This window comes from Netta rufina (genome assembly GCF_964035555.1).
Source record: "Netta rufina genome assembly, chromosome: 1".
Lineage (NCBI taxonomy): Eukaryota > Metazoa > Chordata > Aves > Anseriformes > Anatidae > Netta > Netta rufina.
In genome coordinates this window covers 91,928,659-91,940,663 of record NC_140123.1, presented here as the reverse complement: position 1 = coordinate 91,940,663, position 12,005 = coordinate 91,928,659, and the positions used below count along the sequence as shown (strand labels likewise).

Genomic DNA, 12,005 nt, shown 5'->3' with positions numbered 1-12,005 from the left:
GAGTCACCATCCCTGGAGGTCTTTAAAAGACGTTTAGACATAGAGCTCAGTGATATGGTTTAGTGGAGGGCTGCTTAGTGTCAGGTCAGAGGTTGGACTCAATGATCTTCAGGTCTCTTCCAACCTAGATGATTCTGTGATTCATGTTGTGTAGGATCTTAGTCGCTTTGGTGGAGTGCAGTACAGTGGAACTTGTACTGCCTAATGTGAATACACTTCAAGGGATCATTGTAGGATGCTGTGTCCTCATAGTTCTTTATGCAATCTGTGCAAGCAGGTTGGACCTGGGTTGGCATCTCAGTGATCCAGTGACTGGCTGATGTTTCCAGGAAGGTAGAAAACATCTGTCCTCACAATATTCTGCAAGGTAACACAGGTATATCTTACATTTGATTCTCACCATGCAAGTTGAAGAGAAATACAGTGACTCTTTGAAGATTAATATAGTCTGCAACAGAACTAGAACAATAGGAACAACCCTTCCTGTGGGAAAACTTGTTTAAAAAAAAAAAAATTAAGAAATTTTAAAAACCTGTTTTAGAGCTCTGTTTAAGTTAATTTCATCTTGGAAATCAAATTATTTTACAAAAATTGACTTTGAAAAGCATAGAGCAGACTCTGCTGTGTAGTGCTGCTTATATTATTTCTGAGAAGTAGACTTCAGTCTCTAGCACCTCCATATTGCCTTTCTAATACTAGCTCGACTCCCTTAGCATTTTTGTATTTTAATGGTGTGATTTGTGAGCCCTTCCTACGTAACAAGTCTTGAATGCTTATTCCTGGAGATGAGAACAGGCTTAAAATCCTTCCTACAAGTCAATTGTGCGTGGATTCCTCGTGGAGAGTTAAACCGAGAAGAACATTTAATGGTGACATCATTCCTTTGGGATTGTATGCTGGTTTTCTGAATTACCACACAGCGTTTTGGATTCAACACCAGCAGATAGTAGCCAATGTCAGAGCTGCTTCTAACAACAACAAAAACCCTCCAGTGCCTTCGCTGTGGGCATTTTACAGTGTTCCACACAGAACACGTAACGCGCTGTAATAGTCCCTAGGCTAAGCTGTGCCTTGTTTACATTTCTCCTTCAGATGTTTGTCTTGCAGAATAAAAATAAAGCCCTGGGAGGTTTTGGATTCTGCTCACTATAATTTTTTTTTTTTTTTTTTTTTTTTTTACACTATGTGTAAGTTCTTCACTCTTGGAAACTCTCTCCCTCTCTCCTGTTAGCATTCCTGCAATGTTTGTTGTTGAAGTTAGTCACTGTTTCTTCCACTGGTTGACCTTCCAGGGAGGCTCACAGGGCTAACCAGATGGTGAAAGCAATGGTCAATGTAAAAGCATGCACACAAACTCAGGAAAAAAAAAACAAAAACATTAGAAGGGAAAAAGACTGAAACTAGAGTTCAAGATCTTAAGGGAGAAGTCTTCCTTTTTTTTGTTAAGCCCGCTAAGATTCCCAGGCACTCAATTCTTTAGCTTTTCTTTCTGTAGCTGAAGCATTAGCTTGATCAAGGCTTGGTTGGACTCCAGTCTTGACCATTCTCTGTGATCCTGCTCAGAGAAGGACATGATGCCCAAATAGCTCTCACGGAGGTCATTCTGCTCTTCACAACCCGTTGCGTATGTGGAGAGAATCCCTGATTAAATCCTACCTCTTTGATCCAGATCTGTTGAGAAGCGTGGAAGTGCCAAGACTTCAGCTCCACGGGGAAATGAATCCCACAGCCTCTTAACGTAGGGAGCAGATCTCGTTCCAGGCTGGAGCCACGTTTTCATTGGCTTTAACACTATGCTAAACATCTGGGAGATATTTGCAGTAAAATGAAGGCTGAAACTGTAAACGCCTGTATAATCCAATCTGCGTACTCGTCTCTGCGGAGTATTGCCACGGCGTGATTTTGTTTCTGGAAAGAAAGCCCCCAAGTCTCACCCTGTCATTAATCCCTTTGAAAGGAAGAACAGGAATCATTCACGAGGTCTGCGCTGTCTCCAAGTGGACTGACAGAAAGGAGAGAGTGCCCAGTGTTTCTTCCTTGAAAAACCACTCTTTTTTCTTTAGGGAAAAGGGAAGAAAATGCTGTTTGATGTTGACAGGCTGCAGAATTGGCCACTGAGGGCTTGAACTCCGCCACTGCTGCCTGCCAAGAGTAGAAAGTACCCTATCGCTCCCCACATGCACATACTCCAGAGCACAGTGAAAGAGCTCCTTGGGTGGAACAGGCGAGTTTTTAAGTGAATAGAGCACAGTTCTAGGGAAAACAATACAAATGCCAGGCACAGCAATTTGCAGTTGACTCCTGCCATGTTTAGGGCTTGCATTTAATTTTTGCTGATTATTTCTAACCAGCTATGGACAGTTTGCCAAGGAGCCTTGCTGCTGATGATAGGCAGCTCATGAATCTCTCAGGACCAGATGAAAACTTACAGTTTTTGCCCATTCATCTTCCATCTTTTCTGTATTAGTTTAGTGTATTTAATGCTGGCTGCCATAGGGGAAAAAAAAACTTTGCTATGAAACCTGCTAGTATCTTGCTGGATGTTTTTCAATATGTGGTGGTGGTAATTTTTACATAAAAGGTTCTGTCTTTTTCTCCTCCCATCCTAAAGTACCAAATTTAGGAAGATGAAAGGCCCTCAGAATAAATAATCTTTGTATGAAGCATCCTGTTTTCACTTAGCCAAGAGTCTGAAATGAGTCGAAAACGGCGTTGTGTTTTCTGGCTCTCCCTTGGCAGAAACTTAAATCCACGTTCTGTGGCTTGCACACAACTGCATGGCTCGTACAATGGTCTGTAGTCTTAGGTTCTGGTCTTATTCCTTCTTATTTAGGTACTTTGTATTCATTTGACTATTTTTTGCTATTTACTGTTATCACTATCTTGCTAGTGAGCTGATGCTAGATGGAAAACCTAGGCAGTTTGGTTGCAAGCTTACTGAATTCCCGTCAGGCTTTTAAAGGTTAATTTAAAGTAGAAAGTCTCTTTGTAACCGCTGGAAGGAAAAGAACAAAGTGAAATTGCCATTACCCAGGTAACAGGACTAGAAACAGAGGCAGCATTAGTCAACACACCATGTACTCCCCGCAGCTTGAACTCGAATGCAAATCTGTTCTGCTGGGAGCGCAGCGGTGGCCTGGCTTCCCACTGCTCCCTGTGCACATTCCCCCGGGGAAGGGGAATAAGCAGCAGGGCGATGCCAAGCTGCTCTCCCGGAGCAGTGGGGTCTGAACAAGTGACTCACGGCTGCACGACGACAGCATCTGACGCAGGACACACACACACACGCACTCGGGACAAGCTGCTGAGAGAGGCAGTTCGTGACTGCGAGGTTTCTTCCTGCACGCCGGAAAGGCCTTGTTCTGCTCCAGCTGTTAGCAGGCGTTACAAAACACATGTAACGTGGCAGCTCTGATCCAAAATCTGCACCGAGCATTCTTCAAGGTCAAATGTTAAAAACCAGATACCGGAATCTCCGTGAAATCAAACCATTCAATGCAATGAAGTAGCACCTTTTCCTCCCCTCTTTTTTCCCCATGTGCCTTAAAAAGGAAAGAAAAGCAAAATGAAAACAGCGTCTGCATTTCTCTAGTGCTATTATTGCCGCTGTATTGCACCGTAGCTGCTTGTGTCTCCCACCTTGCTGCTTGCCAGAGCAGGGCTCAGGTTTGCTGCAGGAAATATTACAGCCAAGTGGGCTTGCTTAGTTTATAACAGGAATATTATCCTCGTGTTGAGGATCAAGAGTCCCATACTACACGGTGCTGAACAGTGTTCACCTTGTGTTTAAGCATCTTCAGGAGAACGTTGTTACTGCTGGCCCTTCTCTCATCTTGACACCCAGCCCCTGGTGTGTTATCCCATTCCCGTCCACAAAACAGCTCACGTGAGGATTGACAGACTGGGCCTGACAGCTGGAGGCTGGTACATTTCATGATCTCCTCCCTCAGGCCCCGTTGGGAAGATATTTTGGGGAAAATGCTCAGGATATAGGGAGTTTCTGCAAGTCTGTGAGAAAAAAAAAGAGTTGAATCAGAGGTGTACGAGGATCGATAGTCCATTCTTGCTCTTCTGATACTGTCCTCTCCTAATATAAAAAATTACTTTTTTTTTTTTTTTTTTTTTCAATTGCTACAAGGCGAGACTATTCTGGGGTATGGGAGGGATTATTTAGGTCCTCATTCTGCAAAACTGCAAAGGCAGTAAGAGAGTAGTTTCCATGACTGGATCTGGAGGACAGAATTGCGAGTACTACTTTCATCATTAACTGCCCACTCTCAGGACTGTTTCCCTCAATTCTGGTGAAATGAGCACTGTGAGTGCTATTCTCTGCGTGCTAATCACTGGTGCAGTCGATATGGATTCAAGTCCAATATTTAAACTGCAGGCCGTTTTTTCACCAAAGCTGAAAGCATGTCAGCCCTCCAAGTTTGCAGTTCAAGTTCATGTGAGGTTTCTGCAAAGCGGCACAGGTGCTCTTTTTGTCCTAGAGGCAGCAGCCCCACTTGCCTGTGAAACGCTTTGGCGTGGCCTTTCTAATTCTCCCCTGCAGAACAAGCTTGATGGCAAGATCAATTTTTAATCATCTGCTTTCCTTTGCTGCAAAAATGGCTCCTTTTCTGCCATTATTGACAATTCCTGACAAAGTTAATAACTTTAATACAGGCCAAGTGCAAATTTGGTCTGAAACAAGAACAGCAGTACCCTCCTAAGGCAAAAGCTGCTAATACTTTATTATTACTGTTCCAGTCATAAACTGGTACTTTGCAATCGGACTTAGCAAGCGTTCAACTGAGTAGCAAAAATTAGCATCAAATACAGGTGGTCTTCTGATGAGGGAGCTCACAATTATACTCTGTCATCCTTATATCCTATAATCCTTTGCATAGTGGAGGTATGACCTCCTCTGTGGACATAAAAATTGACAGCAGACCCTACCCATGCTGAATACGCTGCAAGGATTACTTCATGTGTTTTGTGGACTATATTTTTGTTTGCGCAGTCCGAAAGGTGATTACCTTCACTGCAATGCTGATACTGCTGACTCACGTTAAACTGGTTATTCACTGTAGTCTCACAATTTCTTCATGTACTGACAGCTGAAATTCCAGAGGACAGCAAGACAAACATCAGAGGGCAGCAGTCTGTGCAACAAATGGCCCACACAGGTGTTTGTCCTGCCTGCCCACAAGGGTAGGTAAAGATCTGTATCTTCTTTCACTGTTGGCTGGCCAATTTTCATGTGTATTGCCCTAGGTCTGCCACAGGGTGTTTTGCTTTTCGTGCATTGACAGGCAAAGCAGACAAGCGGGGAGATGTGAGAAAGAGAGAGTTGTAGAAGGAGACTATAGAAAGAACAAGGAACATTTGTGGAACATTGCCATTTGCTGAAAAGCTGTTGTCTTCTGGACTATCCTCTCTTGATCAAATGATGATCATCATCTAACTCAAAATTCATTGTTTCTGGACACTATTCTGCTCTGACAAAGGAGAACTGGTTTGAGAGGTTGAGTTACCCTAAAGCAAGTAAAGAAACACAAACAAACAAACGACAATAAGAAAAAAATAAACCTCCATGCATAAAATGCCATGCAAAATCCAGTGACGAGGTCAGGAGCTGGAGAAGGTGCCATACCAGCAGTACCACAGCAGCAACTATAGTAGCCTAGGATTGCTTCTCTATTTGCCTAGATGTGATCTAACATAGACTTTTTTCTTTTTCTTCTAGTGAAGCCCCCTATCACATACTGAATGGTTATTTGCTCTTTGAATAGTCCTATTCACCCCCAGATTTGGAGGAGTACCTGGGAGTTGTTTTTTTTTTTTCCAAACAGAACAGGTTTGAGGATAGCATGGCAGAATGCACATTGAAGGTGGAAGCCCAGCTTTACTGTCTCCTGTGACACGTACTCATTTTCCTGAGGAAGGGGCCTCCTCCTTAGGCTAGGTAGGGCAAAATCTGCAGAAAAACTACTGCTCAGAAATTGTGTGCTCACAGGTGAATGAACTGTTTTCTGGACAAGAACAGATTAGTGTCTTGCTTGTGATAATTTATTTTAGCGAATAGGCAGAGAGGTTCCTCCATATTTTGAAAAACTGGGTGCTTGATACTCACTCTTGAGTCTCTCCCTTGCTAACTTGCACGGTGGTGCACGTTAAGTTCCACTGCTTAATTCATTACATACACACGTGCAGCTTAGAGTATAAGGGGAGGCTTCAGATATTCCCCTGGGGTAAGCATAAAGACTGTTAGGAGTCTTTCAGAATATTAAGAATGCAGTAATCCTGCACAGAACGGGTTTCTCCATTTGCTTGTAGAAACAGCGTGTGCTCCCCTCTAACAAATACCCTTTCACTGCCAGCAGCTGCAGAGGAAGGCAAAAAGCTCTGCCTTTGCATGCTCACTGCCTTCCTACCAAGGGCTTCAGCATTGCTTCACTCACGTACACAAGCATCTAGTATCAGCTGTTCTCTGCTACGTAAGACTTCCCCGAGCATATTCCTTGCTTTGACTACGTGGCTGAGTAGCTGCAGGAGTAGCTGCTGTACAAAACCTAAAGACTTGCTAAACGCACGGGGCGTGCTTTCCTTCTTGGGGGAGGAACGTGCTCCAGTGAGAATGTCAGACGTGCTTGGGCAGTTTTTAGAACCAACAGCTGTAAGTGCCAGAACACTTCTGGCATCTTTGAGCGGTGTATCACTGTCACGAAGGGAAAGATAGAGTCGTGGCGGGCACAAAAAGTACAGAGCCAAACCAGTAGTGTCAGTGCACAACTGTTTTTACAGAGGCCCAGTTTCCCCTGACAATACAGCGGAACCCACAAGATAGATGATTTCAGTCATGCCCCAAAGGAATGTATGCCAGTCTGTATATATTGGATGCTTGCAGTCAGAGCAGAGTATTATGCCCCATTGCTGGGGAAGGGAGGAAAAGCCGAAAAAAATGGACAATATCTGTATTCCAACAATTGCTGTCCAAGCTAGAGGAAGGCAGAAGATAGGTTACTCTTCAGTGTTCCAAGAGCTATGGAAAAACACAGGATAAGCACATTTCAGCATTTGTTGTGTTGTGCTTGTGGAGGCTTTAACAACAGCAAAACAAAGGCACATATGCTGCCTGTTCCAAATATATGGAGCAATAGCCACTCATTTGAAAAGCGTAGGACACAGGCAGCAATTGCTACGAAATGAAAAAACAGTGTTTACACTTCAGGCTGAATGAACAAGTTGCTGAATGAACAAGTAGGTTTCATGTTAACTGATGGCAGTGTGTAAAGGTTCAGGCATGTATTGCAAAGCAGGCTGTGTACTCCGAACGTGCATCACGAAGAGAGGCATGCGTAAGGAGAAAGTGTGGGTGGTGAGAGTACGAGTGGGAATGGGACAAAGAGCTTGAAGCAGGACAGGAAGACAAGAAAAAATGATGGTAGGTTAAAAGTGGAAATCAGAGACTAGATAGCCAAGGACATGGACTTGGGAAACACAGAAAGAAAGAAGGCATGGTAAAGCTGCTGGTGAGAGATGGCGGAGTTACTGGGGAGGCCAAAATAAGTCAATGAAAAAATAGAAGAAAGACTATCCACCCAAAAAGAGAAGAAAATGTGAAAGAGGTTAACAGACCTGGAAAGCAGTGTTGGCTCTAGGAATACTAAGATGATGAGAGGAGAATAATTAAGGCTTAGGACACTGCAGAACGAGGGATATAGGGTGTGACTGAGTGGAGGAAGGCAGGCAAGGAGCCTGGAGGTGGAAAACCTGTTCACCCCTGGAGATGGGTGAACAGAAACTCAGGAAGATCACATGCCCTTAACCAGCCACATAGATCTGCATCCTCCTGAGACAACCTCCTCATGTGAAATCCTGTTTTGTTACATCTTCCCAGACTGCTGTATCTTGAGCATACATGGCACAGATCACTCCCAACTTGAATCAGTGTTCTGAGCTTATACTCCAAGGAGATGCGCTAATTTCTGAAATTAGAAAATACTAAATTTATAGATGATGGAAATGTCAGTCTCAGCCTTAACTCTGCTGGAATCTAAGTTCCAGTGTAACACTAACTAAAGCTTTAGAAAAAATGCACTTCCTCTTTCTTTGTGCTAAATTCAACCCCTTTAAGATTAATATCTCAAATATTCATCTGACAGTTTATTCCTCCAAGTGTGAGTGGCCAGTGCAAAGAGGAAAAAAGTAGTTTTTTTTTTTTGGCAGAGCTTTCATATCCTGTCACCAAACACTGAATAAGGTACTGCAAACTAGAGTAGAAACTGTTAATTCATGAGGCCAGCTTAGAACAAGCTCTAAGTTCAGCAACTGGAGTGATGAAAGAGAACACCATGTTCCCTCATTTTCCACCAAATTGCCTGTGATGAGGAGAATATTATTTCATATTGCTGACAAATAATCATGCCATTTCCAGAGTCATTTTACGGCTAAGAAGAACAAGCGACATCAGGCATGATTTCTTGTTGTGATCTTTGACTGAACGCGTGTCAGCCAGTAATGACAAATGGCCAGAGGAAGATGAAGTTCCCAAACACGTTACCAAGCCCCATCTCCGCAGAGCTTTGATGTATTGTGGCACTTGCCAGCCAACACATCTTCTTTTACTCTTTGGCAGCACTCTGAAAGATTTTTTTGTCGGTTCGTGTCAATAACACACAATCACCTTCACTTCAAACACTGACTGCAAGCGCTGTGGGCTGTCAGCGCGCCTACAGCTTGGGCTGGCGCGCCATGAGGGTGTGTTTAGTATGGGGTCAGCCTGTGGTGTCGGTAGTTTCGCAGCACTTTTGGGATGCCTGAGGAGCTGTAGGGCAGGTGGGACGCGTGTGCTGCCCTCGCCTTCACAGCTCGCTGCCGGGGCGTCGCCACCAAATGGCGGCCAGCGTGGGGCAGGTGCGCGGAATGGCGGACCCGGGGGGGGAAAGGACAACACGCCGGGGGCGTCGAGGCGACCCCGGGCGGCGTGTGGCGACAGCGGGCGACCATGCGTGACGGGAAAAGGGGGCGGGCGGCTGCCAGCGCTGCTGCAGGAGGCGGCCCTTAGGTGGCCGCGCCGATCGCCTGACGGCCGCGCCTCCGCCATAGCGCGGCCGCCGAGGGAGAAGAGGAGGGGGACGGGGAGGGAGGGAAGGCGAGCGCGTGACGGGCGCGCTCCGCCTCCTGCTCCGGCTCCTGCCGCTGTCTCCCCCCCGGCCCGGTGCGGGCGGGAGGCGCAGCAGTGAGAGCAGTGGTAGCAGTGAGAGCAGTGTTAGCAGTGACAGCAGTGGGAGCAGCAGCAGCAGCAGCAGCAATGGAGCCGGAGCGCGAGTGCCGGGTGCTCTCCATCCAGAGCCACGTCGTCCGCGGCTACGTGGGCAACAAGGCGGCCACCTTCCCCCTGCAGGTGAGCGAGCCCCGCCGCTCCTCCTCTTCCTCCCCTTCCTCTTCCTCCTCCTCTTCCTCCTCCTCCTCCTCTACGGGGCGGGCAGGTGCAGGGGGAGGACGGGGAGGTCGCGGGGCGGCCGGGCTCCTGTGTCGTCGTCCCCCCCCCCCCCCCATCGTCCTTCCTTCGCTGGCCGCTAACGGGAGGCAGCTGTGGGAGCCCTGGCGGCCCCTAAGGGCTTGAAACTGGAAGGGGGCAGATTGGGGATAGGTGTCCGGAGGACATTCGGGGCTGTGAGGGTGTTGGGGCGCTGGCACAGGCTGCCCAGAGAAGCTGTGGCTGCCCCATCCCTGGAGGGGCTCAAGGCCAGGCTGGATGGGGCTTTGGGCAGCCTGGGCTGGGGGTAGGTGTCCCTGCCCATGGCAGGGGGGTGGATCCAGGTATCCTTTAAGGTCCCTTCCACCCCAAACCAGTCTGTGATGCTGCGATTCTGTCATTGACAGGAGCACAGAATTGCCTATAGCCCTGCCACCTGCTCTGTGCTGTGGGCTTGTGGCTTACAGAGCTCCCCTTAGGGTGTCCCACGCTGGGGATGGGGAGCTGGGCTTGGTGGCCAGGGACATGTGCGAGGAAGAGAAAGGAAAGCCCCTCTGTAGTCCTCCTTTCGTGGCCAGGATGTGTAAGGAGACCCTGCCCTCTGTGGCTGTCATGTGCTGGCTTCAGAGCTGCAGAACCACAGAGTATCCTGAGTTGGATGGGACCCACAAGGGACATCGAGCCCAACTCCTGGCTTTACACAGGACCACCCAAAAATCAGACCACGTATACAAGAGCATCACAGAAATCATAGACTTGTTTGCTGAAGCCTAGCTGACAGTGGGGAAATGTTGGTGTGCTTTGAGACAAGCCTTTGTGTGTCTCGCTGTTGTCTGTTGTGAAACGCCTTTATCATATGGAACTAATCTGGAGCCTTATCATAAAGAGATCCTTGTTCCTTGACACGAACGTGGGTGCACAAAGCTTGCTGTCGAAGAATCTCACTGCCAGAACAGAGTTGTGACACTGGTTATCCTCGTACGTACTTAACCAACAGTGGTGTAATCTCACTTGGCTAGACACAGGAGATGGTATACCCTGATAAATGGTGTGCTTGAGACCAGGCCTGCAACACATTACGCATCACAACCCCTTATCATCAGCACCCAATTGTCTCCTTAAAATTAGTATACGGTCAAGGGTGATGTACACGTGAAGTCCACGTGTTGTAGAGAAATCTGTGTGTGTGGAGACCCCTGCCTGAAGGGCTGCCGTGATCTGCAGGCCAGCTATCCCTCCTTTCCTAATGGAATGATCTCTAAATTATGCTCTCTGCTCTGCAGCCTATTTTTGTGATGACAAAAACATGCAATAGTCCTTATTCCAGAAATCTCCAGTCTCTTAAACTGTTGTCTTTGTTTTCCTTCTGGGTCTCTTTACTGGTCTGATACCCAGACTTTCTCTGGCACGTGAGCCTCTGTATGACTTGGCAAGTTGGGTCTGGTGAAGTGTCTTTAGCTCCTGGACTGTGACATGATAAAATACTACAGCGGTATGACACTACAGAGTGCCCTTTGGTGTTGTAGCTGGGTTTTGCTTAGGAGGCTATCAGACTTAGGCTGTGTATTGTTCCTCAGTGCATAGCCTAACAAGAAATTGCTGGAATGGAGGAGGAAGATAGCTGGGAAATGACTGAAGTTGGAAATTTGTCTGTAGGCAGCCCCTGATGAAGTTGTGCTTGCTAGAAAGTTACTTAAACCCTGGTATTGGTGGAACGGTATTGGAGAGAAGTTGCAAGCTGCCACCAAATGAAGCTTTCTTGTTTTTCATGTTGGTGGGTTTTATTTTTTATTTTTTGAACCAAGGAAAGGAATTATAAGCCTAAGTCTCTTAAACTTTTTATATGACAAGGAGACCTAATGCCGGTTCCGAGGATGGGTGCAAATCTTCTTCATGGTTATATTATTTCTTGTGCTCATTTTCCATGGTCTTTTGAATCAGCGATGGTTAAATGAGGCTTTCTTTGGAGCTCATCAGCACTGAGCTTGCCAGGCAAAACATGTGTAGATGTGTGTGTGCGCTGTCTGACAGGCTGAAATCCAGACAAGAGCAGTTCAGGAATCTGCATTTGGACAGCAGCATCCAAATAGAAAACAGGTTGGTTTCCCCCTCCGTTTGCAGACTTCTGCAAAAAGATCACTTGTGTTTGAATGTCTTGATCTTGGGTGGAAGTCTGAAGTTATTTATTGAAAAAAATCCAGTGTAGCAATGTGCACAGCAGAGAACTCTTTAGTGTCCTTTCCTAACTAGTTGTTTATACTTTATCAGGCTTCCAGTACACTAAAAGCTAAAGTATTTAAAAAGTAAGGGCGTGGAAGGGCTTGCTCTGTCCAGTGTGTAATAAATGCTTTCTGTACAGCAAACACAGCAAAACAGAGAGTTGTATTAATGGAAATAACACAGCTGAGTGAGAAATACTAGAACCCTTTACACCATTTTAGGATGGGATACAATGATCTGTTTATGTCGTTGGAGGTTCTAGATTAACTATTAGGTCTTAGAGGAAATGCACGCTTGGATTTTCCAGGTAGTTAAATACTAG

General features: G+C 46.2%; 1 protein-coding gene across 1 annotated transcript in view; it reads left to right on the top strand.

Annotated features, from left to right (window-relative positions):
• The first annotated feature begins 9,112 nt into the window (after nt 1-9,112).
• The window catches only part of PDXK (pyridoxal kinase), a 45,701-nt gene continuing 42,808 nt past the window's right edge, over nt 9,113-12,005 (top strand). Inside the window, exon 1 of the mRNA XM_084295404.1 lies at nt 9,113-9,388. Coding sequence (XP_084151530.1) covers nt 9,296-9,388 — 93 coding nt within the window. The 5' untranslated portion in view covers nt 9,113-9,295. The remainder of the gene's footprint in view (nt 9,389-12,005) is intronic.